The sequence below is a fragment of the Aotus nancymaae genome, unplaced genomic scaffold (genome assembly GCF_030222135.1).
Source record: "Aotus nancymaae isolate 86718 unplaced genomic scaffold, 86718_ANA_hifiasm-v0.15.2.pri h1tg000011l, whole genome shotgun sequence".
In the NCBI taxonomy this organism is placed as follows: Eukaryota; Metazoa; Chordata; class Mammalia; order Primates; family Aotidae; genus Aotus; species Aotus nancymaae.
In genome coordinates this window covers 85,366,029-85,393,910 of record NW_026988422.1, presented here as the reverse complement: position 1 = coordinate 85,393,910, position 27,882 = coordinate 85,366,029, and the positions used below count along the sequence as shown (strand labels likewise).

Below are 27,882 nucleotides of genomic sequence, written 5' to 3'. Positions count from 1 at the left end.
AAGTGAAAAGAAAAAAGACTGCTAAAAAGTATATTCTAGGGAAGATGAATGGTTTTAAAATATCACTTAGGCTGGGTGTGGTGGCTCACGCCTGTAATCCAAGCACTTTGGAGGCCAAGGCGGGTGGATCACCTGAGGTCGGGAGTAGACCAGCCTGACCAACATGGTGAAACCCCGTTTAAAAAAAAAAAAATTAAAAAAATTTTTAAATAAAATATCACTTAATATTAGGTACTTTTCAACTCTTGAAAGAAAAAAAAAGTAACTGATTTTCTTTTTTTAAGAGACGGAGTCTCGCTCTGTCGCCCAGGCTGGAGTGCAATGGCATGATCTTGGCTCACTGCAACCTCTGCCTCCTGGGTTTAAGTGATTGATTCTCCTGCCTCAGCCTCCAGAGTAGCTGGGATTACAGGTGTCTGCCATCATACCTGGCTAATTTTTATATTTTCTGTAGAGATGGGATTTCACCATGTTGGCCAGGCTGGTCTAAAATTTCTGACCTCAGGTGATCCACCCACCTCGGCCTCCCAAAGAGCTGGGATTATAGGTGTGAGCCACTGTACTCGGCCATTTTTGTTTGTTTTTGAGACAGAGTCTCATTCTGTCACCCAGGCTGGAGTGCAATGGTGAGATCTTGGCTCACTGCAACCTCCACCTCCCGGGATCAAGTGATTCTCCTGCCTTAGCCTCCTGAGTAGCTGGGATTACACCAGACCCAGCTACTTTTTGTATTTTCAGTAGAGACAGGGTTTTTCCCTGTTGGCCAGGCTGGTCTGGAACTCCTGACCTCAAGTGATCTGCCCACCTTGGCCTCCCAAAGTGCTGGGATAACAGGGGTGAGCCACTGTGCCTGGCCAGTAATTGCTTTTCAATATGAGATGAAAATCTAAATGCTATTTCTAGGCTCATTTACAAAAATATCAAGCCTCTTCTCTAGAACTGAGTTGATGATGCAGAAAAGTTACCTGTTAGAGCTAGTTCCTTCCTCTGCGTCCCCTTGGAGTGGAGTAAGGAGCAGGTGGAGACTGGCAGGGAGGCCGAGGCTGACAGAGCCACACCCAGCACAGGCAGGGAGGGCTGTGGGATAGCAGCATTCCCCCTACCCGCGTGTGAGGGCCCTCGCTACCTACCCTGCGTAGTAAGAAGGACTTTCTCGGCATTGTTGGGCAGGCCCAGCCAGGAGGGCGTCTGGGTGTCAGGGAGCAGCTCCACCCACTGCACAAACTCCTCTCGCCTAGAAAACCAGTGTGATTGGAAATGATGTTAGGGGCTACCTCTGAGTGACACCAGACACCCTGATGTCACAACTGTCTCCATCCCAGTAGGCAGCAGCATACCTGATGCCGTCAGGCATTTGAATGTCTTTATGCCCGTCGACTTTGCACGCCAGCTTAAACTCACTGTCGAAACTCCTGGTTGTGAACAGGCGCTCCAGGAAGGTGTTGAGCAGACGCTGGTCAAACTCGTTGTCCACACGCCCACCATAAATGGACTGGGCCATCAAGGTCTTCAGTGCAGACCACGGGATCTTATCTGGTGAGATGTTCTGCCTGCCCTGGGGGAAGAAAGGCAGGCTTCGTGTGTGTGGTCGGAGGCAGGGAGGCCTGGGGCTCCCTTTCGAGGGGCACAGCTGTCCTCCTCACTCCCCATCGCCTGCTAGGCTGAGGCCGTCCTGAGGGGTCACCTCGATCCTCCAGGCTGAGTCGGGCCCCTCAGCACCACGCCCTGCGGCGTCCTTCCAAGGCCCACGCCCGCCGCCTGTCCTGGCACAGCCCGCACTTGCCTTGGCCGTGTCGTCCAGCCACGTGTCCACCGTATCGCATGCTGACCGCAGGTCAGACTCTCCAAATTCATACTTCTTTGACCACCCCAGCGGTGCATATCGTAAGCGTTCTTGGATGATAGCATGGAACCAGGCCAGCAGGAAGTACAAGCGGGCGCGCTCGTTGGGAGACTGGGTGAGGAAAGTGACCAAGCACAGGGTCATTAGAAAGCAGCACTTCTCGCCAGACCTGGTGGCTCATGCCTCTAATCCCAGCACTTTGGGAGGCCAAGGTGGGCAAATCATGAGGTGAGGAGATCGAGACCATCCTGGCCAACGTGGTGAAACCCCGTCTCTACTAAAAATACAAAAATTAGCTGGGTGTGGTGGCGCATGCCTGTAATGCCAGCTACTCAGGAGGCTAAGGCAGGAGAATCACTTGAACCTAGGAGGCAGGGGTTGCAGTGAGCCAAGTTCATAGCACCGCACTCCAGCCTGGCGACAGAGCGAGCCTCCGTCTCAAAAAAAAGCAGCACTTCTCCAAGAGCTGCGCAGATGCCAGGTCAGAGCCAAAGCTTTACCAAGAGCTCTCCACATCCTGACAACGGCAGCAAATTCACATGAGCACTGTTGCTAGGAGAAAAGTATGCCAACTTTTCTATTAATAGAGGTGTCATCCAGTGAGACCATCAGATAATTCACTCGGCCATTAAGAAATATACAGAAGACAGAGTTTCTAAGAATGTCAGAAAAGGTGGATATGGGCCAGGCGTGGTGGCTCACACCTGTAATCCCAGTACTTTGGGAGGCCGAGTGGGGTGGATCACCTAAGGTTGGGAGTTTGAGACCAGCCTGACCAACATGGTGAAACCCTGTCTCTACTAAAAATACAAAATTAGCTGGGCGTGGTGGCACGTGCCTGTAATCCCAGCTACTCAGGAGGCTGAGGGAGGAGACTGGCTTGAACCCGGGAGGCAGAGGTTGCAGTGAGCCGAGATCATGCCATTACACTCCAGCCTAGGCAACAAGAGTGAAACTCTGTCTCAAAAAATAAAAAGAAAAAAAGAAAAGGTGGATATGGCACAAAACAGAACAGTATGAAACAGAATTGACAGAATTGATGCAAAACCCCTGCCACCACCCCCTTCCTCTTGCCCAAGAGTCTTGGTTTGTAACCCCAGCTACACTTGGTGCCCAGGAGGGCTCTGCTTGGTTTCAGGTGACCTGTGCTGGGGGACAGGAGGTCGCCCACTACCTGGGGACACAACTGAGTCTTAGCTTCTCCGTGGGCATCTCCGCTCCTCTAGGACCTAATCACACCCCATAACCAAACATTGCTTTTACTTTTCAACCTGCTCACGGAAGGAAATTTTACATAGAGAGACGGGGTCTCACTATCTTGCCCGGACAGGTCTTTTTTTTTTTTTTTCTGAGATGGTGTTTTGCTCTGTCACCCAGGCTGGAGTGCAGTGGTGCAATCTCAGCTCGCTGCAACCTCCGCCTCCCAGGTTCAAGCAAGTGTCCTGTCTCAGCCTCCCCAGTAGCTGGGATTACAGGCACCCACCACCATGCCCGGCTAATGTTTCGTATTTTTCGTAGAGATGGGGTTTCACCATGTTGGCCAGGCTGGTCTCAAACTCCTGACCTCAAGTGATCTGCCCACCTTGGCCTCCCAAAGTGCTGGGATTACAGGTGTGAGTCACCACACTCAGCCTGCCCAGACATATCTTGAACTCCTGGGCTCAGCTGATCCTCTTGCCTCGACCTTCCAAAGTGCTAGGATTACCAGTGTGAGCCACAGTGCCGGCCAGGAAGGAAATTTTACCTACAGCTGAAAGCAAAAGCACCTGTGCAATTCATCACATGGCACTTCTGGGAGGCCCAGGGACCCACCTCTGCATCTGGTGATGGGACTGGGCTTTGACTTCTATGGAGAAAGCGTACCAGGAGGACGAGGTACTTACCTTGCATATCCGTGAGACAGGAATGCTGCTGAACGTCCTCAGCATGTTGGCCTTCACCCCTGGTGGTGGCTCAAACACGAAGATGCGACCGGCGCGGAGCAGATTCACGGGCACCTAAGGGAGATCGTGGTTCCCATTAGGGCTCAGGTGTGGACATCAGCGCCTGCTCATCTCTACCACACACGGGCCGACAGGACAGTGCCACACCAGCCTGCAACATCTCCACCCCTTCCACCACCCACCTTGGGGTTGATCTCCATGGTGAGGAAGAGTCGGAAGCAGGCATGCGGCTGCAGGGAATGCAGCTTCTTCTCCAGCTGCATCAGCCACCCTGGGGCCAGATGCACATTCTTCAGCATCACCCACCTGCACACACAAAGTGAGAGTCACACAATACGCCAGGCTGCCTGCCTGAGTGCCTGGGGACTAAGGCTTTCTTCAGCAAAAGAGAACAGGCCTACCTGCCTGACTTCACAGCGGTGTTTATGGCCTTATCTGCTTGGTTAAAGCCTTCTGCAGAGCCTGGTGCAGGGAAACAGTGTTAGCAGTGGCTGCCTCGGACATCAAGGCCCACCACGAATCCTGCAGGGCTCCCGCCCATGAAACCCATCCACCACCCTTACCGATGGCAATTGAAGTGATCTGTGTGTTCTGCTCAGCTGCAAGGTCCTCGACATGCCCACTGGCATCATAACCAGGCACAGAGCACATTAAGACAGGAGTGTTGGGCTTCACCTGCAAACACAGCAGAAAGTTACTTTGGTGCCAGCCAGTGGTATGTACCTGTCAAGGGAAGGGACAGCCCTGAGTGAGGGGTCTGGGAAGATGTTCTTTCTGGGCACAGAGGTGTGGGCACCATGGAGCTAGTAGTTCAGAATCTGCAGCGAGTTCTTGGTCTTAGGAGGAGACTGTAGCCCAAAGTGAGAGCAGATGCCAGGGCTGCTGCTAGCTGTGGTTGGGGAGGTGCATGGAGTCTCTTGGGAAGCCCAGGCTGTACCAGGACATTACCTCTGTGCCCACAATGTGGGTCAGGTCGAGCGGCTGCTCCATGATGGACATGAACGACTCCCCGAGGTTTGTTGAAACAAACATGTGGGCCATGGCCAACAGGCGATCGGGCCGGAAAGCCTGGATCAGGAGGAGGCGGTGGATGGCCTGGCCAATGGGTGCTGAAACAGGTACATGGGGTGGGTGCTGGGTGGAAGCATGGACTTCGGGACACCCTCCCCTGCCTGGACTGTTCTTCCCAAAGCACCTGCTAAGCAAACACTCAGCATTTCAGGATCAGCTCAAATCAGAAAAATCAGCCACACCTCCTGTGCCTTCCACGAGTCCTCTGGACATGTGTATGAGAACACCTTACCACCTGGTTGTATCCATAGGACAAGGTGCTGTTTGCTGATCTGCTCATCTCCTGAGAACACCTGAAGGTACTGAGGAAGGGGGCTCCATGCTCTGCCCTCCACGGTCTGACACTTCCTCTCAGCTGGGCTAGCCCAGGGTCTGGCCTAACACACTCAAAAATGGCTTATGGCATTCCATTCCTGTCTGCAGCATGAATACAGCCAACTAACTCCTTACCAAGAGCTCCTTGTCTCATCCTCTTGTGGTCTTTAAGCAAGAGATGAATAGGAATTAGAAATTTTTGATCTACTTCTGTTTTTATTTTTTTGCCCCTGAACATCAGACTTTAAGAAATTTTTGATCTACTTCTAAGCCAACACCTACCTAGAAGCCATCTCCTTAAGTGGTTTCCTAAAAAAAGTTTGTTTTTTTTTTGAGATGGGTTATTGCCATATTGACCAGGCTGGTATTGAACCCCTGACCTCAGGTGATCCACCACCTTGGCCTCCCAAAGTGCTGGGATTACAGGCGTGAGCCACTGTGCCCGACCCTTAAAAGGTTTTGACATTGAAATACTTATCTTGGGAATCAGTGACCATTCATTCATTCAGAGACAGGGTCTCTGTCTGTTGCCCAGGCTGGAGCGCAGTGGTGTAATCACAGCTCATGCAACCTCAACCTCCCAGGCTCAAGTGACCTTCCTGCTTTAGCCTTCCTGAGGAGATGGGACTACAGGTGTGCCCCGCCATGCCTGGCTAAGGTTTTATTTTTTGTAGAGATGTTGCCCAGGCTAGTAACTTTTTATTTTTTGAAAGCATCCCTTTAAGCAGCAAAACCCAACTGTACATTCAGGTCCGGAAAGAAAACCACCGCGGGACTTACTTGCAGGTGTTTCTTCGTTCCAGAGGTAGGGCACGGTCTGCTCTGGGGAGCTGCTGTCCAGCCAGATGCCAAATTGCTGTGGAGACAACAGTGGAAGCACCCATGGAACAGGGCTGGCCTCTGGGGACAGCAACTCAACTCACGTCTAACGTGAGAGTCTGACACAACATTCTGGGTTTTATACAACATGCGATTCCTTACAATTCCCGGGAAAAAGCCAACATTTTTCACTGGGAACATTTAAAAGAACAATCACCTCGTCCGCCTGAACCTTTGCAATCAAGTCCTTAAACGCAGGAAGGCAGCTCAGCCTCACCACTGCCTCTGCCTGCTCCACAGTCAGACCCTGGATCCTGGGGGTGGAGCCAGCACTCAGAACAATCTCCTTTCCTCTCAAGAAGTGCTGGAATTCCGCATCGTAGGTGGGCTCCCTGCGAAGGGTGTGACAGATTAGCTAGAGTCTCTCACAGTCATTCCCACCGTCACTAAAATAACAGTTATGATTTAAAAGAAAAAACAGGCCGGGCACAGTGGCTCATGCCTGTAATCCCAGCACTCTGGGAGGCCGAGGTGGGCAGATCACTTGAGGTCAGGAGTTTGAGACCAGCCTGGCCAACATGGTGAAACCCTATCTCTACTAAAAATACAAAAATTAAAAAAAAAAAAAAGGGAAAAGGCTGGGTACGGTGGCTCACACCTGTAATCCCAGCACTCTGGGAGGCCGAAGTGGGTGAATTACCTGAGGTCAGGAGTTTGAGACTAGCCTGACCAACATGGAGAAACCCTGTCTCAAAAAAAAAAAAGAGAAATAATTAGCTGGGCATGGTGGCTTATGCCTGTAGTCCCAGCTACTCAGGAGACTGAAGCAGGAGAACTGCTTGAACCTGGGAAGCTGACGTTGCACCACAGCTCTGTTGCCTAGGCAACAGAGGAAGACTCCATCTCAAGAAATAAAAGAAAAAATAAAAGCACGTATCAGATCATGAAACCCTTGTGGGCAACCAGCACGGACGCCATCCTCCTGCGGGTGTGAGTGCAGGCGGCTGCTCTTACCCCACGGTGCCCTTCAGTTTGATTCTGGCCAGCAGCATGGCGAAGGTGATGTGGTCCTGATGCAGCATGCCTCGAGCCACTCGGTTAAACGCCACCTGGGACAAGAGCAGGAGTCAATGTTGTTCCATAAGAGAGGCGGTGCTGTGCTTCCCCCCGCCGGGGGCGGCTGAAGACCTCACTCTCTACCTGGAAGAGGTCCTTCGTGATAACGGACAGGCGCTGTGTGTGGTCGGTGGCGCCCTTCAGGTTCGGGTTCTCGTATAAGACGTTGTGATAAATGTCCAGGAAAAACTGGAGGGAGTACTGGTATAAGAAGTGTATCTGAAAGGAAGCAGTGGGCGGCCGTGAGCAGCTGAACTTCTGCACGCCAAGGAGCTTCTGTGCGGGGGCCCGCCAGCTTCTGCACGGCCAAGGCACCCACCTGCTTGAGGGACTCCATGGTGAAGTAGATGCTGCTGCAGGCGGTGGAGAGCGGGAGGTACTGCTGGGACACGGTCTCCACCTCCTGCATGACGATGTCCGTCTCCTCGACTTTCCTGGTGACCTCTGCAGCCTCTCTCTTCAGGTTCTCCAGAGTGGTTATGATTGTGTCGTCATCCAAAATGCGCCCTTTCACCTCGTTCAGAGCTTGTAGCAGAGATTTTTCCAGCTGACGCAAACGGAGCTGAAATTCCCCTTAAATGAGTAAAACATCCAGAGTTTGCAATAATACTTCGAAAGGAACGCTGTCTCAAGTGTTTACCACAAACGTGGAACATCCTAGTCACTTAGAAGTTCAGCTGCTTCACCTGCACCAACCATCTAAAAGCCACAGGTCCAGATCCTACCTTGAAGTTTAAGAAGATCCGATCGTTTCTCGTCCACATCAGGTCTTTCTGCTTTAAGTACTTCATTTAGACACTGGCTTTGTAAACTGCTACGGGTGACTGTGAAGTTTACAAAAGTAACCCGGGAACAGAGATCCGGTGGGAACTCAACCTGCCAAAATAGGTAACAGAATAGTCTGTTTTGTTAACTCTGCTGCAAAACCAAATCCTGCCAGACTTCTCTGGGGAAGGGTCTCATTCCTTACGGTTGGATCCCGGGTGGACAGGAAGATGACAAACGAAGGCGACAGGTCTATGTCCTGGTCCCCGAGGGTGATCAGCACTCTCCCACCTGTTCGCCGCACTTCACGGTTCAGCACCGGGTTCAAAACTGGATCGTAGCTTTCCACATCCTGCAGAGCACACGGTGGAACTTGACGGTCAGGGCTCTGCAACTTTACCTTCACCCAAATGCTGTGTCGACGTCCTGCTCCAGATAAGCATGCCTTCCCAGAAGCCACCTGCCACTTGCGTATGGCGGCCACTAGCTATGTGTGCTACTTAGACTTAAATTAACTAAAATTAAAAACTTGGCCAGGCATGGTGCCTCACACTGTTTAATTCTAGCACTTTGGGAGGCCGAGGCAGGCAGATCACTTGAGGTCAGGCTTGAGACCAGCCTGGCAAACATGCTGAAACCCCATCTCTACTAAAAATACAAAAATTAGCTGGGCATGGTGGTGCACACTTATAATCCCAGCTACTTGGGAGGCTGAGGCAGGAAAATTACTTGAACCTGGGAGGTTCAGACTGGGAAACAGAGCAAGACTCCATCCCCCCACAAAGAAAAAAAAAAAAAAATTAAACACTCAGTGCCTAGTCACACTAGCCATGGGAAGTACTCAGTAGCCACCTGAGGCTAGTGGCTACCACACTGGACAGTGTGGACCAAAAGGTACTCCCACCCTGCAGAAAGCTCTGGGGGACAGTGCTCACATACACTCTCGGAATGGCATTTTATTTCATTTAAAAGGTTTTTTTCCATTTGCATAATGAATTCGTTTCATTGCAAATCTGATGCTTCCTAGTGACCTTACATGCTTTATTTAAAAAAATTTTTTTCCAACTTTTAAGTTCAGGAATACAAGTGCAGTTTGTTACACAGGTAAACTTGTGTCATGGGAGTTTATTTTATAAATTATTTTATCACCCAGATTATAAGCCTAGTGCCCATTAGTTATTTTTCCTGACCCTCTCCCTCCTCCCACCCTCCACACTCTGGAAGGCCCTAGTGTGTGCTATTCTCCTCTGTGTGTCCATGTGCCGTCATCACTTAGCTCCCACTTGTAAGTGAGAACATTCAGTACTGGTTTTCCGCTCTTGCATTAGTTTGCTGAGGATAAGGGCCTCCAGCTCCATCCATGTATCCATGGTGCTGCAAAGGTCATGTTCCTTGTTCTTGTTTCTAGAACATGTTTCTTATTCCTTTTTATGGCTGTACTGAATATAACTTTTTTTTTTTTTTAAGATGGAGTTTCACTCTTGTTACCCAGGCTGGAGTGCAATGGCGCGATCTCGGCTCACCGCAACCTCCGCCTCCTGGGTTCAGGCAATTCTCCTGCCTCAGCCTCCTGAGTAGCTGGGATTACAGGCACGCGCCACTATGCCCAGCTAATTTTTTGTATTTTTAGTAGAGACGGAGTTTCACCATGTTGACCAGGATGGTCTCGATCTCTTGACCTCGTGATCCACCCGCCTCGGTCTCCCAAAGTGCTGGGATTACAGGCGTGAGCCACTGCGCCCGGCCCCAACTTTTTTTTTTTTTTTTTGAAACAGTTTCATTCTGTCTCCCAGGCTGGAGTGTAGTGGCGTGATCTTGGCTCACTGCAACCTCCACCTCTCGGGTTCAAGCAATTTTGTTGCCTCAGCCTCCCAAGTAGCTGGGATTACAGGTGCCTGCCACCTCACCTGGCTAATTTTTGTATTTTTTGTAGAGATGAGGTTTCACCATCTTGGCCAGGCTTTTCTTGAACTCCTGACCTCAGATGATCCACGTACCTTGGCCTCCCAAAGTGCTGAGATTAAGGCATGAGCCACTGTGCCCGACCACTGAATAGAATTTTAAATGTAAATAATGATTCTGTTGAATTTATCTGTTATAGAACCAACTCAAAGCTTTATCCTTCTGATACAAAATGAAGTCTTACAAAGTTGAAAACTAAATGTAGCCCCCAAAAACGAATTTACTCTTGAATGCAGTGTTTCAAGAATTCAAAGGCAAACACCAACCTGGACCAGAAGCGGGTTACCGAATCTCAGTGCACTCTCTAAGTTCTTTCTGAAGGCGTCATCCAAGAAGCTGGTCCGTGTGATCTTACGATCCTTATATTCATTCATAATGAATTCGGTGGCCTGTCCAGAGGGGTCAATGATCAGCGGATACCTGCGGATGAGGCCACAGAGGAGGAGGTTGAAACACCAAATGGGAAAAGCACAGGATCACGGTTAGCCAAGTCCCTGATGAGAGGGACAGGCTGTCACGGCCACCCGAGAGTGCTTTCCAGAGATGTTTTCAGGTTTACCAATAAAGCTCACGTGCTTAATGCTAACATCACATCATCCTTTTGAAGAACTACTAGAATGAGGAGGTAGCTTGAATCACATACCAGGAGGGGCACAGCTGAACATCCTTTTCCTTCTGGGACAATCATCCTCTCTCAGCATCCTGCACTGTTAGAATAGCTTTTTCACGTTTACAACCCTTCTAGATAGCAGGTATCAACACCAATGGGGTGCAGCAGCATCAAGGGATAACATCACACAGAATTTAAATTGCCAGGGACCGTGTCAAATTACACATTACCTCACATAACCCTCACAACAGCCCTGTGAGGCAGATACTATTATCAAATCCATTCTACAACTGAGGAAGGAAAGGCACAAATAAGCTAATATGAACCTATCTAGAGTCTAGCCAGTTAAAACATTAAAAAAAAACCCCACTTGTAATGTATACACAAGCTTCTACAAAACTCAAACTATAAAAGGGCACATGGTGAGAAGAACCACGCTGCCCTGCCTTTCTGACCCTATTCTTTGGTCATTAAAGTCCCTTCCCCAAGTGATGGCTTTCACCAGTTTCTCGTCTGTCTTTATAGAGAAGGTCTAGGAATTTACAGACACATGTGTCAGAATGGGTGCTGTGGCCTTGGGGGAGGCCTCTATCCTCTGCTCTGCACCTGTGCAGCCTGTATTTGAATGTCCTGTGTCTGTAAGACTACCCAGCACTGCAGCGTGGAGACAGTCTCTCACCGAGTCCTCAGGAGGGCCACCCGAGTTATCCCCAGCACTGCAGCGTGGAGACAGTCTCTCACCGGGCCCTCAGGAGGGCCATCTGAGTTATCTCCAGTCTCCAGCTGGTACACACTTGGTTTTAGATTTGCTGTTTTTTACACATGGCAGGCTACTGTTGAATGAACACCTAGAAGTGGAACTCCTAGGTCAAAGGGTCATTTAGACAAATGTCTACAAATGTAGATAAATTCAGCCCTGTACACAGACTATACTGAGTGATCCACATTCTTGTCGGCACCACCTGGTGAGACGTGGAGCCCTCTCAGCACCCAGCCCATCTTCGTTGCAGTTACATCCCACTTCTTATTCTGTCCTTCCTAAACAGAAAAACAGGTAGCACTTCCCCTTTACCTAGCTAGGTATTTTTAGTACTTGTAACACAGGAGGACTGTTTGAATGTCCACCCCTAAACACAATGCTGCTAATCAGTTTCATTTTTATTATTTTTCATTCTTCCTAGCAAACAATATTCTATCACACATTTTTATGTTTTTTTTGAGATGGAGTCTCGCTCTGTTGCCCAGGCTGGAGTGCAGTGGCAGAATCTCAGCTCACCACAACCTCCGCCTCCTGGGTTCAAATGATTCTCCTGCCTCAGTCTCCTGAGTAGCTGGGATTACAGGCATATACCACCATGCCCGGCTATTTTTTTGTATTTTTAGTAGAGGTGGGGTTTCACCGCATTGGCCAGGTTGGTCTCGAACTCCTGACCTCAGGTGATCCACCTGCGCCTGGCCCCTACCAGTCAATTTTAGAAGGTTACAAGAAGCATTCACTGCAGAATAACTCAGACACTTGACAGTAAAGAGAACAGCACATGCCCCACCATCAGAGAAGCACCAAGCTGCCAGCACTGTATACCCACGCCCCATTTTCTATTCCTCTCTTCAAACAAGGGTTTGTTTTGAAAAAAATTCAAGGTCACCACCCACATTCCTCCCACGCCTCTCCTCCTCGGTACCCGAGCTCGTACCTATTGAACCGTTTCAGCATGATGGCATTTTCTGTGCACAGGTCATCTGCAGGCAAGGAGCTGGCCTGCCAGCGAAGACGCTCGTCGGCATTGGAAAGGTATTCTGTCCTGGCAATATCTGTACGGAACTGAAAGGCAAGGCTGTTACCTTTCCTCCTCTTCAAAGCCACAGATGGGACTGTTCTCAAGGGAAGACTCTGCAACTGTGCAATCGGCACCAGCTTGCCTCACACTGCCTGTACATCCTTCATCCTTTCTGAATTCCCCGCAATTCTCACCTGGATGTTGGCTTGCTGCAGGTGATGGGACCAGGTAGTGAACAGGTTCTGACGCATCTGCTGGTCAAAGTAACCCGCATAGGCAATGAACGCAGCCGACAAGAGACAGTCCCCAGCAATAGTGGACATCTGGTTTTTGAAAGTTTCACTTGTTTTTTCCCATCGTTCCCGTTCAGCAGACAAGCTCTTCAGAAGAGCTGTGCTCCGGTTTACCTAAAAGGAAAACCATACAAGATGTTTTGGGATCGGGCCTTTCAGGATTTATACTGAATCCTGCAAATCGGTCCATCCACATTAAGTGCAGCGTTTCGGGTGGCTCAGAAACGTGCCCAAGTTGTTCACAATCCCAAAGGGGATGAGACCCAGATCATATATAACTAATGACCACACATGACTCAGAGCCTCAGCAGGGCTGAAGCTGGGTACGGAGAACTTTCAGCCTTGGGACCTGTCAGTGGGCAGAGAGATGGGAGTAGAAAGGGCCTATGCGGCAGAACGGCTGTGGGAGGACTTAAGGGAGAGACACTGATGGCAGCAGATGAGAGAGCCTATGCTGAGGATTCTGTGGAGCAGTGCAGGAGGCAGCGACCCTGACAGCAGGGAAGGGACCGCAGGCAGACCAGAGACGCCACCACTGAGGGCCTCGGGCAGCAGAGCAAACAGGTCTGGAGCTAGTGGTGGGGGATTCACTGGCTGCAAACTGTCCAGTTTGTATCAATCTATCCTCATTAACAACACTTAGTAAATACTCGGTGTGTATTAAGTCCTCAGGGCAGATGTTAAAGAGCTACTGAGACCAACATGGTCTGTGCAGCTCAAGTTAAAGTGTGTTCATCTCTGCCTCCACATCAGGAAGACTGTGGATGAATGATGATGATCTTACTTTTGCCTCGACAGCTGCCAGGTCGGCCTTGATGGCCTGGGCCTCTGAGATCAGGACGGCGTATTCCTCCTTGTAGCGGGCGATGCTGGCTTCCAGGTCTCGGATCATCTGCTCCACCTCATTGGCCTTCTGCTGGTTGTCCTTGGCGTCATCTTCCAGCTTCTGCAGCTCATTGCGTAGAGGCTCCACTCTCTTTAACATGTCTGCATAGTTAAGCTGGGAAGAACCAACTGATACCTGTTATTTAAGCGATGGGAAAAGAGGTCACCTTTCACATGGGAGCTCTAGGCTGTGCTACTCACCTGTGCAATTGCCCATTTCACCATAGGGCCGCAAGCTAGGGAAGCCCGATTGACAATTTCATAATTGTAACTCGGATTGGACATGTAGTTTTTCTTCATCTTCTCCCTTATGGCGTCACTGAAAAAGAGGAATCTTTCTAAGCACATGCAGGACAAAAGCAAGAAAGAGTTTTCATAAAATTAAAATGGAAAAGATTAGAGCCAGCTCCCATCTCACTGCCCCAACGACTGACCACTGGGGATGAGCTACACTGACACTTGGTTCTCAGGCGAAAGCTGAAAATGTGCTCTCAACACTTGAACAATTTCCAATTTTTTTTTTTTTTTAATGAGACAGGGTCTTGCTCCGCCACCCAGGCTGGAGTGCGGTGGCGTGATCTAGGTTCACTGAAGCCTCAATTCCTGGGTTCAAGCAATCCTCCCACCTCAGCCTCCCAAGTACCTGGGACTATAGGCACATGCCACCCCGCCCAGCTAATTTTTGTATTTTTTTTGTAGAGGCAGAATGCCGCCATGTAGCCCAGGTTGGTTTCCAACTCCTAGGCTCAAGCACTTCAGCTGCCTCGGCCTCCCAAAGTTCTGGGATTAGAGGCGTGAGGCACTGTGCCCAGCATGAACAACTGATTTCAATTTCCAACAATACCTTGGCATTTCCACTTTCTCACCTGATCTCCTCTGCAGAGAAGTTGACAATGGTCGGGATGAAGTTCTCCCGCATGATGATGGAGCGGATCTGCTTCCAGTCCGTGGTGCTCTCCCCCAGCAGCAGGCAGATGGACTCGAGCGCCAGCTTCACAGCAGCGGGAGGGTTGGCCATGGACCTCACCTCCACCAGGTGCTGCTTCTTGATCGACTTCACAGCTGAGTGGCAGCAGGAGTGGATGAGGGCCGAAGGGTGGGAGAAGACAGAGCAAACATGGTGAGAATGAACCAAACAGCCAGGAGCTCCAACTCCAAAGAGAGAAAGGACAGCTAGCTGCTCAGAAGAGCTAAGAAATGAGTTTTTCTATATTAAACCCTCTGGAATAGGGTAAGTAGCTGATCTCTTAAATGATTATGAAGATCTTACAAAATGCAAGCATTCATTAAAAAGCAGGATATTACCTTTATAATGTCTCACGAGTCCTCACTAATTCCTTTATCTCTATAAAGATTAAGAATATATTATTAATTTATTTCTTTTGAGGTGGAATCTCACTCTGTTGCTGAGGCTGGAGTGCAGTGGCACGATCTTGGCTCACTACAACCTCCGCCTCCCAAGTTCCAGTGATTCTCCTGCCTCAGCCTCTTGAGTAGCTGGGATTACAGGTGCCTGCAAACCAAGCCTGGATAATTTTTTGTATTTTTTTAAGTAGAGATGGGGTTTTGCCATGTTGGCCAGGCTGGTCTTGAACTCCTGACCTCAGGTGATCCACCTGCCTTGGCTTCCCAAAGTGTTGGGATTACAGGCTTGAGCCACTGCACCCGGCCAAAAGTTTTTTTAAGTGTAATTATGCATTTTATACAATTTCAACAGACATTTTCAATTTGCTACAATTTAGAAGCTGTCTGACGGAAGGAGTAAAGATGTGGAGTTCACAGTCCTAAAACAATGGCTGCTGGGCACAGTGGCTCACACATGTAATCTTAGTACTTTTGGAGGCTGAGGCAGGTAGATCGCTTGAGCCCAGGAGTTTGAGACCAGCCTGGGCAACATGGCAAAACCCTGACTCCACAAAAAATACAAAAATTAGCTGGGTGTGGTGGTGCGCACGGATAGTCCCGGCTGCTCGGGAGCTCAGGTGCAAGGATCATCTGAAACAGGGCAGGCTGAGGCTACAGTGAGCCACAATTGCACCACTACACTCCAGCCTGGGGGCAAAGTGAGACCCTGTCTCAAAAAAAGCAAAACAAAAATAATGGCCAATGACTTCTATACACTGAAATAGTTTTCCACACTGGAATTTTTGTAAAACAATTTTAAGTAATTATTAGAAGGTGAGAACTACGTTAAACTCTCATCCAAATCCAACTGTAAATGAAAACCTATAGCTTGGGTGGTACATTTGAATTCATCTTGTTGTGTAATGTAAAAACTACAGTTAATTGGGTTATTTGAAGCAGGTTAAATACTAGTGGGCAGGAAGAGAGCACTCTTTCCTTTCCTTTTCATTTATTTATTTATTTTAAAATAGAGATGGGGTCTTGCTATGTTGCCCAGGATGGTCACAAATTCCTAAGTTCAAATGATCCTCCTGCCTCAAATGATCCTTCTGCCTCGGCCTCTGAAAATGCTGGGATTACAGGTGTGAGCCACCTCACCTGGCTGAGAGCAGTCGTAATCACTGCATAAACTACAAACTAAAATAGGGTGGCCTGTTATTGCCCTATTTCTATAGCATCTTACAGGCATGTAAAGAATGGAAAGAGAAGTGACCGCTATCAATACTTAAATTAGCAATTGGGACAGAGCCAAAACAATCAGAAATAATTATAAGACAGTTACACTGATTTTCTTTTTTTCTTAAGATGGAGTCTTGCTCTGTCGCCCAGGCTGGAGTGTAGTGGCGCGATCCCAGCTCACTACAACCTCCGCCTTCTGGGTTCAAGCAATTCTGCTGCCTCAGCCTCCCGAGTAGCTGGGACTACAGGCGCCCAGCACCACACCCAGATTATTTTTGTATTTTTAGTAGAGACAGGGTTTCACCACGTGGCCAGGCTGGTCTTGAACTACTGACCTCAGGTGATGCACCCACCTCGGCCTCTGAAAGTTCTGGGATTACAGGCGTGAGCCACTGTGCCCGGCCTACATTGAATATTTTATATTTCTTGGTGAAATCCAAGTCAGGGATTGACAAATAGCATATTTATGTAATTATCAACAGATCTCTAAAAAATGTGTATTGACATAAAGCTTATATTGTGAAGTTTCTTTAATGAGAAGGGTTTCACTATGGTAAATACAATCTAGCTTTATAGGAACTTTGCTTTAGGACATGAAGACAATGAAGCATTCAGAGAAAGCTTCAGATGGTTACTAATATTTCTGGAAATGTACATCACCAAAACCTTTGAGGGAAGCGTGTGTGCAATGTTCCGTGACCTGAACTCCACAGTAATGTTGATGGAGAGCACACTTTCTAGATATCAAAGCTCTGACAGACTTTACATACCATTCTGGGCCTCAATGACGGCCGGTTCCACCTTATCAAGATCTTCTTTCACACTCATTTGTTTGTCCGCGATTACCTCCTGCTGCTTATGCAGCTGTTCCTGGATTTCTTGGCTCATAACCTAGAAAGAAGGAATGGCTTAGGTATGGGTTAAGCAATGGTTAACTTGCTGAGTAAATTCTAAACAACATTCTTCACTCTGCCAACACACATACTCTGTCTCTCTCTCTCTCTGAGACCCATTTTGAACATTTCCTACTCTCTCACTGGAGACTGAGAATGCCCAGTCCTTACAAGCCAGAGTTCCCTGACACCAAGGCAAGTACCTTCTTCTTTTCAGCCTCCTGCTGGTCTTTCACCATCTTCTTCAGCTTGTCATTGGCTGCTGCATTCTTCACCTCCAGTTCTTGGCTCTTTATCCTCAAGTCACGACGCAGTTCCTCTACCTAAAGAGCAAAGCCCACACTCGGAGACGAGAAACATGCAGAAATCACACGGAAAGGGGTCCTCACTGCGGCTCACTCCCGTGAGAATGTGTGCCTGTGACACACCTGGTCGACTGTCTCCTTGATCTTCCTGAGTCCCACGTTCAAGTGCATCTGCTGCTCCTCCAGCTCGCTCCGCTTCTCATGGAACAGGTTGGCGTAGTGATTGATGAAGTCCAGGTAGTGGCGAGGGGTGATGGCCATCGTTCTGCCACCTCGCTTTGCTAGCCGAGCATTCGCCTTTCAGAAAACAGTTACATCTTTTCACTCTTCAGGAAACTCTCTGAGTTAACCTCAGGAAACAATTTTGGCCTTGGCAGGCCAGTGTGACATGGTAGAAGGAGCTCAGTCCTTGGGGGCCAGAATACTCGAATCGGGCCTCTGCTTAGCCACTTAGAGCTTTCGAGAGGCCCCTTACACTTCCAAACTTCTCTAAGCACTTTAACTTCTCTAAACCGACGCTGGTGATGATGCTAACCTCAGAGGTGTACTTTATGTGAAAAGGCGTCACAAATATCAGTTACTGTGGAAGTGTTAGCTAGCCTGCTTCCACTTTCTATTCGTAAGAAATGACACAGGCAAGAGGGGCAAGGCAGGCCTGACGTGAGAAGCTGCTCTGGTCCCTTGATTTCTGAAGCGCAGCAAGATGATCAGACTAGCAGGGGAAGCCAGGGCTGGGTGACATTCCAAGGGCAATGGAGACGGCCTGCAGGGCCTGGGCAGCAGGACACCCCAAGCTCAGAGTGGGTTTCACAAAGCTCTTCTGGGAGAGAGGAGTAGACTGGACTCTTCTATGACAGAGAATCTACAGCAAGGGTTAGTAAAATATGCCTAGCAGGCCAAATCCCGCATTTTTCGGTAATGAGGTTTTACTGGCCACACCCACACCCATTCACTGATATATGGTCTTTGGAGGCTCTTGCCCTGCAATGGCAGCAGAGTAGCTGTGCCAGAGACCACACCACCTGCAAAGCCTAAAACATTTATGATCTGGCTCTTTAGAAGAGAAAGCGTGCTAATGCCTGGTCTAGAGGAGAGAGTAAGGGCCTGAACATACAGCAGCGGTGGGAGAAAAAGGCAGAGAAGATCACTTTATTAGAGGCAGCGTGAGCGGGGGGCACTAAAGTATTAGATGGCCCCAGAATTTACAGCCTAGTGACAAGAATGAGATGTTGTTAAAGAGGTAAGAAACAGGTACTTCCTTTATAAGTAATAGTACAATATCAAATATGAAGTGCCCTAAGGTCTATTTTTTGTTTTTTTTGAGTCTGGGTCTCACTCTGGTGCCCAGGCTGGATTGCGTGACATGATCTCAGCTCACTGTAACCTCCACCTCCTGGGCTTAAGTGATCCTCCCACCTCAGCCTCCTGAGTAGCTGGGACTACAGGTGCGCGCCAACATGCCTGGCTAATTTTATTTTTATTTTTTTTGTAGAGATGAGGTCTTGCCATATTGCCCAGGCTGGTCTTGAACCCCTGGATTCAGGCAGTCCTCCCGCCTTGGCCTCCCAAAGTTCTGGGATTACAGGCATGAGTCACTGCACCTGGCCTTAAGGTCTATTTTTATAGCAATTTAGTTTTATGTTAGCATGACAGTTAGTTTTGTGTTTTATATGTTGATTTCAAAACTGAACCCACCTGGTGAAGAGTCTGATGAACAAACACACAGCTGTTTACAATGGCTTCCCGATGGGATGGTGGCTGAGGCAGTTTATCATATACAACCGGCATGTAATCAGGCACGATGTAATTTGGCTTCTCCAGGTCCATTTTACTTGTGAATTCTTTGCCAACCTGATACAGTGCTTCGGTGGACCAGTCTCCAAACCAATTCAACACACACCTGAGAAAGAGGCCCATGTTCCAAAACAGCTATGAAGGGCAGGCTTTGCCGCTTGGAAGGACACCGACTATTCTGACCCAGAGCCAAGTAAAGGTCCTCATACCTGTTGAAAAGTGCTGGCGATGTGGCTGCCCGGTCCTTGAGTCCCTCTGAGGACGGGTTCATGGTGAACACGACGTGGAGGTTGCGGATAACCTGGCTGGTGAACCACTTGTAGAGCTCCTCATGCGAGTCCAGCATCAGGCCTTCCTTCTGCGCCCCCTCTTTGCACTGTGTCATCAAGGTGGCATACTCGTCTCCTTCAAAGAGACCAGGTACCTGGGAAACAGCACAGTGCTGATTTACTGGTCCCCCGGTAACACGTAACACAATACAACACATCACCTAATTACCTCTCCATTGGCCAGAAGGGTATTCATTCGCTCCAGGAAGCCAGAATCTAATACATTAGATTCATCCATTATGAATGCTATCTTTTCATTTTTACAGCCAGAACGTCTCAACACTGTCCGCAGATCTTCATCAAAGTCTTCCCCTGTGTACTTCCTATGGACCTACAGAAGCAGAGGCAAGTTAGGTCCATTCCTACTCACTGAGCTCTGCACACACAGCAACAATCTGTTGCTGGGATTAAGAGGCCACCGACCAGACGCACCTTAATCTGGTATACACTCAAACCGTTCATCCAGGCGACGAAACGCGACAGGGTAGTTTTTCCTGCTCCACTAACACCAATCAGAAGCAAGTGGCCTTGAGGTTGACGGAATATTCTGAAACATTATCAGAACCGATCAGTGTTAAGGCTTATAATGCCTCATTCCCGTTTTGACTCATGTCTAGTGTCTATCGTATTTTGAACATGTTTTAACTTGAACTTGTACATTAAACATGTGCTGAGCTACTGTTATTTGTGAGGTCCAGCAGGAATGCAAAGACCCGTAAGGCACGGTCCTGTTCTCCAGACTGACACGAGAGACTAATGCAGTTCTAGCTGGTGGTCAAACGGCCATAATCATGGCAGGTATGCAGTACGGAGGGGAGGAAGAGTGAAGTTCTGCTTAGGATAAACTGAGGATGGTTAAGCTGGATTCAGAAAGAAGATGAGGAGGAAGCTGCTTAGCAGAGAAGCCTGAGGTGGAGCTGATAGGACAGCATGAGGCCTGGCGTGTCCCAGTGCACACTAACTCAAGAGCAGCTTAGGTGGAGGTGGGGCTGTAACAATAAAAAGCCCACCTGTCAATCCTCAGCACGTGGTCGAGGACTTCATTGAACAGGACCAGTGGAACATCAAGTTCTTCTTCATAAAAGACCTTCAGCCTAGCTTTGACATAATCTCTTAACTCTTCTTGGTCTACTGGGATGTAATCCTATAGGAAAAATGGTAATACCCAATGACTTAGAAAAAAATGTTAGTGATCAGACCGAAGTCAACTGTATTTCCACATACCATGAAGAAACTGTTGAAAAATGCAACAAAAAAGGTGTCACTTACAACATAGCAAAAAAATATAAATTCATCTAAAAACATGAAAAACTTTCATACAGAAAACAAGAGACAATGAAGATGACCTCAATACATGAGACATACCATGATCACGGATGGACAACACTCTACTATCAAAATGTCAGTTCCATCCAAACTCATCCGTTAGTTCAATGTAATCCCAATCAAAGCCTCAGTGCTGAGAGGTGCTTATTGTCTTGGTGTAACCTGCCTGACAAGCCAATTCTGTATTTCATTTGGAACAGATCCCTCTAAAAAAGAACGAGGTGTGGCTGGGTGCAGTGGGTCACGCCTGTAATCCCAGCACTTTGGGAGGCTGAGGCGGGCGGATCATCTGAGGTCAGGAGCTCGAGACCAGTCTGGATAACATGGTGAAACCCCATCTCTAAAAAAAATACAAAAAATTAGCTGGGCATAGTGGCATGTGCGTGTAATCCCAGCTACTCGGAGGCTGAGGCAGGAAAATCGTTGAACCGGGGAGGCAGAGGTTGCAGTGAGCTGAGATCAAGCTACTGCACTCCAGCTTGGGCAACAAGAGCGAAACTCTGGAGGCGGGGGAAAAAAAAAACAAAACCAGGTGTGAGGGCCCGCCTTTTTTTTTTTTTTTTTTTTTTTTGAGATGGAGTCTTGCTCTGTTGCCAGGCTGGAGTGCAGTGGTGTGATCTTGGCTCACTGCAACCTTGGGCTCCTGGGTTCAATCGATTCTCCTGCCTCAGCCTCCCAAGTAGCTGGGACTACAGGTGTGTGCCATCACGCCCAGCTAATTTTTGTATTTTTAGTAGAGATGGGGGTTCACCATGTTGGCCTGGATGGTCTGGATCTCTTGACCTCGTGATCCGGCCGCCTCAGTCTCCTAAAGTGCTGGGATACAGGCATGAGCCACCATGCCCAGCCTGGGCCTGCCCTATTGAACAGACTTATTACCATAATCAGTACCGTATGGTTTTAGCACAGAGAACAACAAATAGATCAACAGAAGAGGACAGAACCCTGAAACAGACCTATGCGCACAGGGAAACCTATGATGACAGATTGACACTGCAGAGTAAAGAATTATTTAATAAACTTTGATGGGATAATGGACATCTACAAGGAAAGAACTGAAAACAGACCCACAGCTCACTCTATACATAAACTCAATTAGAGACAGATTAAAGGTTTCAGAGATACATCTTTTTTTTTTTTTTCTTGAGGCAGGGTCTCACTCTGTCATCCAGGCTGGAGTGCAGTGGCCTGATCCTGGCTCACTGCAACCTCCACCTCCCAGGTTCAAGCGATTCTCATATCAGCCTCCCAAGTAGCTGGGATTACAGGCATGTGCCACCATGCTCGGCAAATTTTTGTATTTTTAGTAGAGATGGGGCTTCACCATGTTGGGGAGGCTGGTCTTGAACTCCTGACCTCAGGTGATCTGTCCACCTTGGCCTCCCAAAGTGCTGGGATTACAGTCATGAGCTACTGTTCCCAGCCTGAAAGATACATCTTTAAGAATGTTTTTTCTTCAAAAGATCTTATAAACAGTAAAAAAAGAGAAGCCACGGGGTGATGTTTTCTATAAATGAAAAAGAATGGGTATCTAGAGTCTTAAAATATACAGTAAATTCTATCAATATTGAACAAACCCACCTCTCTACTCCCAGCTCCCGTGGGGCCCTCTGCCTGGTATGCCCTCCCTGACGTGGTAAACCTTTACAGAGAAAACTGGACTTTACTGAAAGCCACTGAACCTAAACACATGAAGACCCAATACAAGGATCACTCTACCAGAACTCTCTCCCAGTCTGAGTTATTTCCCTCTGTCTTGCTGTTTCCTCCATTGGAGTGGGAGCTCCCTAACAGAAGCTCTTACTCATGTCTATCACCTGGGGCCGCTGAATGAAATTTATGTCAATACTGTAACTCAGTAAAATGTCCTCATCCTTTTCAGAGAAAAAGGATCACTCACAGCTATTCTGGAGACATGAACTCCATCTAGCATTTCAGCATATGGAACATTTCCACACAAGTTATTCACAATTGTCCTATTTTCAGTGTGAGGAATGTGAAAACCAATTTGTGAAGCAAATATGTCTTTTCACTGCAAACCTATTGAAGCAACACCTTCTACTGGCTGGAAATCCAAAGGCTCGACCTCACACAGAAGTCAGAACCCCCACAGCGGCCAGCCAGCCGCACTCCTGGATTTCCTGCCCTAAAGCATCAGTGACTGCAAACCCATAGCGCCTCATCGCTGTAACCGCAGCATTTATAGTACACTTCCGGACACACAGATTTTCCTCTTTCTTTCATTTTGTTTTTCAAGATGGGGTTTCACCATCATGGCCAGGCTGGTCTTGAACTCCTGACCTCAGGTGATTCACCCACCTCGGCCTCCCAAAGTGCTGGGATTACAGGCATGAGCCACCGCGCCCGGCCTCTTGTTTTTTTAAAGGTAGGATCTCAGTTTGTTCACCCAAGCTGGGCTCTTTTTTTAATTCTTTTTTATTTTTTGAGATAGAGTTTCACTCTTGTTGCCCAGGCTGGAGTGCAATGGTGCAATCTTGGCTCACAGCAGCCTCTACCTCCTGGGTTCAAGCAATTCTCATGCCTCAGCCTCCCAACTACAGCCATGTGCCACCACGCCCGGCTAAATTTTGTATTTTTAGTAGAGATAGAGATTCAGTATGTTGTCCAGGCTAGTCTTCAACTCCTGAACTCAAGTGATCTGACTGCCTCAGCCTCCCAAAGTGGTGGGATTACAGGCGTGACCCCTGTGCCTGGCTGTATCTTTAAAGTATTTTTTGAGACAGAGTTTTGCTCTTTTACCCAGCCTGCAGTATGGTGGTGTGATCACACCTGGGCTCAAGCAATCCTCCCACCTCAGCCTCCCAAATTGCTGGAACCACAGGCGTGAGCTACTTTGCCTGGCTAAATTTTTAAAATTTTTTGTAGAGATGGGGTCTTGCTATGTTGCCCAGGCTGGTCTCGAACTCCTGGGATCAAGTGATCCTCTTGCCTCAGCCTCCCAAAGTGCTGGAATTACCGGTGTTAGGACACCATACCCTGCCCGAAGATATTTTTGAGTAGAAGATAATTTGTTAGAACTTGTTAGTTAGAAAGGGATGGCAGAAAAGGAAGCGTGTCTGAAATGACACAGTTTGCTACCTTTGACAGCCAGTTGCTGTACAGGATGGGCCGGCTCATTGCCTTCTCTCTGTCAATGTTAGGGAAGTGCTTCAGAGCAACCGTGTCGATGTTCTCGTCAGTCCAGCGCCTCTCCTCATCCTCTACGAGTCTGTGGGGAGAGCAGCACGTGCATTTGGGTAACTAAAGGTCACGGTGAAGAAGCACCATGTTTGTGGGTGCCATGGGTTCCTCCCAGGGATGCAGTCTTTATCACACAGTTTCCTTTACTATGCATGGATGAACCAAAGAAGCTGAACTCATGACAGCTTAGGCAATCTGAAATTTTAGCCTTTTTTTTTTTTTTTTCAGATGGAGTTTTGCTCTTGTTGCCCAGGCTGGAGTGCAGTGGTGTGATCTCAGCTCACTGCAACCTCCACCTCCCGGGTTCAAGCGATTCTCCTGCCTCAGCCTCCCGAGTAGCTGGGAATACAGGTGCCTGACACCATGACCAGCTAATTTTTGTATTTTTAGTAGAGACGGGGTTTCGCCATGATGGCCAGGCTGGTCTTGAACTCCTGACCTCAGGTAATCCGCCTGCCTCAGCCTCCCAAAGTGCTGGGATTACAGGCGTGAGCTACCTCGCCTAGCAGCTTTTGTTTTTTTGAGACAGAGCCTTGCTCTGTTGCCCCGGCTAGAGTCAGTGGTGTGATCTCGGCTCACTGCAACCTCTGCCTCCCAGGTTCAAACAATTCTCCTGCCTCAGCCTCCTGAATAGCTGGAATTACAGGCGCGTGCCACCACGCCCAGCTTATTTTTGTATTTTTAGTAGAGATGGGGTTTCACCATGCTGGTCTTGAACTGTAATCCCAGCACTCTGGGAGGCCGAGGCAGGTAGATCACTTTAAGTCAGGAGTTTGAGACTAGCCTGGCCAATGTGGTGAAACGCTGTCTCTACTAAAAATACAAAAATCAGCTGGGCATGGTGGTACATGTCTGTAAGTCCAGCTACTCAGGGGGCTGAGGCACAAGAATTGCTTTGAACCCAGGAGATGGAGGTTGCAGTGAGCCGAGATCATGCCACTGCACTCTAGCCTGGGCAACAGAGTGAGACTCTGTCTCAAAAAAAAAAAAAAAAAAAAAAAGCTGGGTGCAGTGGCTTACACCTGTAATCCCAGCACTTTGGGAGGCCGAGGCAGGTGGATCACCTGAGGTTGGGAGTTCAAGGCCAGCCTGACCAACATGGAGAAACCCCAAAATTAGCTGGGTGTGGTGGCGCATGCCTGTAATCCCAGCTGCTTGAGAGGCTGAGGCAGGAGAATCACTTGAACCCAGGAGGTGGAGATTGTGGTGAGCCGAGATCATGCCATTGCACTCCAGCCTGGGCAACAAGAGTGAAACTCCATCTCAAAAAAAAAAAAGAAATGGGAACTGTGATGCATGTAGTTTTAGAGGCATAAGACTTACTTAGCACAAGGCAAACAGGTGAGACTGCCTTGCTGTGTAAGGACCTTTTGAGAAGCTGATTGTAAGAGCTTCTGCAGGCTACCAGGTGAGGGTCTAGTGAAGGCAGATACATACTTACTGAAGCCAATCTGAATCTGTAAGCACAATTGATATTGCTACATTTGAATTTAAACAAAATTCTCTGTGTTATTAGAAATCTGTGAAAATTATATTGTGGGAGACAAGGTCTTGCTCTGTCACTCAGGCTGGAATCCAGTGGCACGATCATGGATCACTGTAGCTGCAGCCTCCCAGGCTCAATCAATCTTCCTGTCTCAGCCTCCCGAGTAGCTGGGACTATAGGTACATGCCACCACACCTGGCTAAGTTTTCTATTTTTTGTAGAGATGAATGTCTCACTATGTTGACCAGGCTGGCCTTGAACTCCTGGGCTCAATGATCCTCCTACCTCAGCTTCCCAAAGTGCTGGGATTATAGATGTGAACCATAATGCCTGATTAACTTTTTTTTAATTGAAAAAGGGAGAGTGAAGGTAGCTGACATAGAGACAACAACAAAACACCGTTTAAAAAGCAGCAGAACTCCAATAAGAAATAGAAACAGGGCTGCCATGGCCAACACGCTCCGCACTCTGCCCTGCCTGCTCACCTCTTAGTGGCTCTCAGTAATGTACCTGGTGTTACCCAAGAATCCCAAGGAGTCGGGTTTGAAAGTCAGTGATCTACAACTATGCAGTATTCTGAGACTCCTCGTACAGCAGTGATAGGAAAAGCTGCAGGATGATACCTGGTCCAGAGGCTCAACTGCCAAACGCTTAAGCATTTCTCAGTCTGGAGAGAACCATCTGCCAAGTCCTCTTACTGCAATTCAAACAAAAACCTTCCACAATTGATGCTGATCCATCAGCCATTAGCAACTTTTTCCCTTAAGTGTTGGTCACTTAACTAGAAAAACTCAAAACTTGCAAGACAAGAATTGATCCAAGTGGGCAACAGGCAAAAGAGAAAACCAGTGGCCCAGAGATCCAGCTGCAAAGCCTTTGATGTGAACACAGACTGGGAATCAGGAAGAGGAGGGGTGGTTATGGAGCCTGCGCATTAGGCAGTTGCTGGGAGATCTTTTAACTCAGCAGTGAACCTGTGCTCTGGTAAGGTTATCACAGGCAGCTGCTACCTTGTGTGGTCCCAACTGACAGTTAAAGAGGTTTATTAAAGTGCCCCCTTTTTGACTTCTACGGTGTATCTTTTTTTAAAAAAGTGCCGTGTTCAAAGTTACAAGGTTTATGAAAGTGCCTTGTGTAAGCAGACAGTGGTAGGCCAGCCTGGTGCCCTCAGTGCACTGTGACTTTGTTACCCTAAGGTGGCTGTGACCAGTGTCCAGATGGGAGGCTGCCCTCGCTGACTCTGCTCCTCCCACCACTGGCACCACCTGACTCTAACTTAGGCCACCCCTGCAAACATCCCAACTCTGACAGTTGAAAGAACTCAGAGCAGGGGAGCATGGGACCAACTGGTTCCTTGGCTTCCCTTACCTATCTTGGAAGAGACGCAGCGCTTCATGTGCCCAAATCCGAATGAGGCCTTCAACAGGCAGGGTCTCCAGAGGTCTCAGCGCTTCAAAGATGCCTCTCACCCACCTAGTCATTTCACGGGGTGAATAGATATAGTGAGGTTGTGTATCCTGAGTGAATCTCTCCTATGGGAATGAGAAAAATGAAAGTTACACGTAAATATCTTAAGACACAGAAGTGGTCAAAAGGTAAACGCTGCAAAACGTGTTTACATTAAAGATAAAGAAACTAGCCCCTGAAATATTTAAGAAGATAGCTGGACATGGTGGTGGGCACCTGTAGTCTCAGCTACTAGAGAGGCTGAGGCAGGAGAATCACTTGAACCTAGGAGGTGGAGGTTGCAGTGAGCCGAGACCGCGCCACTGCACTCCAGCCTGGGCAACAGAGCAAGACTCCATCTCCAAATGAGTAAACAATGTTGGAACAATTGGCTAACCATCCAGAACAAAGTTAGAGTCAAGCTGCTCACTTTATGTTGAAATAAATTATATTTAACAATTTAAATCTTTAAACAACGAAACTACAAAAAATCCTTCTGAAAATACTTAAAAACAAACTAAATGCTGGGAAAAAGCATCTGTCACCTATGACAAGTAAGCTGTCCCACAGCATGAAGAGCGAGAGACACAGCAGGGCAATCGGCAGCTCCCACTCATCCCCCGCACTGGAGGGCTCCACGGGAGGCTAAACAGAGAAATGCAAACCCCACCTGAGAGTCACGTCTCACCAAATGGGCAAAGACGCTTTTGTTAACAACTAGTTTTTAAACGTTGGAGAGTAAAGGGAAAGGGGTGCTGCTGGTGGGAGCCCAGCTGGTCCAACCACCTTGAGAGCAATCTGGCAGATATGCAGCCTTTATATACATTTAGAAACGCATACTTCTCATCATATACACACACATATAGGATAATGATTCAGCATGGAAATGTCAGCAATCTTAGTACCTGCATAGAAAAGTGACTTTGATGACAGACCCTGGAGCAAGTCTCTTGGCTCAACATCTCTGAATAAAGTCCAGTCTTTTAATAGAGTTCTCTCATTTTTTTTTTTTTTTTTTTTGAGATAGGGTCTCACTTTGTCACCCAGGCTGGTGCAGAGGCACAGTCATGGCTCACTGTAAGCTCTGCCTCCAGATTCAAGCAACTCTCCCACCTCAGC

General features: G+C 48.2%; 1 protein-coding gene across 1 annotated transcript in view; it reads right to left on the bottom strand.

Annotated features, from left to right (window-relative positions):
- DYNC1H1 (dynein cytoplasmic 1 heavy chain 1) overlaps positions 1 to 27,882 on the bottom strand; it is an 87,523-nt gene that overhangs the window by 5,290 nt on the left and 54,351 nt on the right. The window contains exons 42-72 of the mRNA XM_064375221.1: positions 26,686 to 26,849; positions 23,730 to 23,859; positions 20,315 to 20,448; positions 19,737 to 19,851; positions 19,474 to 19,635; positions 19,185 to 19,399; positions 18,877 to 19,081; positions 17,305 to 17,478; positions 17,080 to 17,199; positions 16,754 to 16,874; positions 14,267 to 14,462; positions 13,602 to 13,719; positions 13,300 to 13,515; positions 12,417 to 12,629; positions 12,139 to 12,266; positions 10,101 to 10,254; positions 8,078 to 8,224; positions 7,833 to 7,983; positions 7,427 to 7,680; positions 7,192 to 7,326; positions 7,006 to 7,100; positions 6,209 to 6,383; positions 5,953 to 6,028; positions 4,735 to 4,895; positions 4,350 to 4,461; positions 4,188 to 4,248; positions 3,969 to 4,092; positions 3,727 to 3,840; positions 1,784 to 1,954; positions 1,338 to 1,555; positions 1,131 to 1,234 (exon numbers count right to left, since the gene is read on the bottom strand). Of these exons, the coding sequence (XP_064231291.1) occupies positions 1,131 to 1,234; positions 1,338 to 1,555; positions 1,784 to 1,954; positions 3,727 to 3,840; positions 3,969 to 4,092; positions 4,188 to 4,248; positions 4,350 to 4,461; positions 4,735 to 4,895; positions 5,953 to 6,028; positions 6,209 to 6,383; positions 7,006 to 7,100; positions 7,192 to 7,326; positions 7,427 to 7,680; positions 7,833 to 7,983; positions 8,078 to 8,224; positions 10,101 to 10,254; positions 12,139 to 12,266; positions 12,417 to 12,629; positions 13,300 to 13,515; positions 13,602 to 13,719; positions 14,267 to 14,462; positions 16,754 to 16,874; positions 17,080 to 17,199; positions 17,305 to 17,478; positions 18,877 to 19,081; positions 19,185 to 19,399; positions 19,474 to 19,635; positions 19,737 to 19,851; positions 20,315 to 20,448; positions 23,730 to 23,859; positions 26,686 to 26,849 (4,663 nt within the window). The remainder of the gene's footprint in view (positions 1 to 1,130; positions 1,235 to 1,337; positions 1,556 to 1,783; positions 1,955 to 3,726; positions 3,841 to 3,968; positions 4,093 to 4,187; positions 4,249 to 4,349; positions 4,462 to 4,734; positions 4,896 to 5,952; positions 6,029 to 6,208; positions 6,384 to 7,005; positions 7,101 to 7,191; positions 7,327 to 7,426; positions 7,681 to 7,832; positions 7,984 to 8,077; positions 8,225 to 10,100; positions 10,255 to 12,138; positions 12,267 to 12,416; positions 12,630 to 13,299; positions 13,516 to 13,601; positions 13,720 to 14,266; positions 14,463 to 16,753; positions 16,875 to 17,079; positions 17,200 to 17,304; positions 17,479 to 18,876; positions 19,082 to 19,184; positions 19,400 to 19,473; positions 19,636 to 19,736; positions 19,852 to 20,314; positions 20,449 to 23,729; positions 23,860 to 26,685; positions 26,850 to 27,882) is intronic.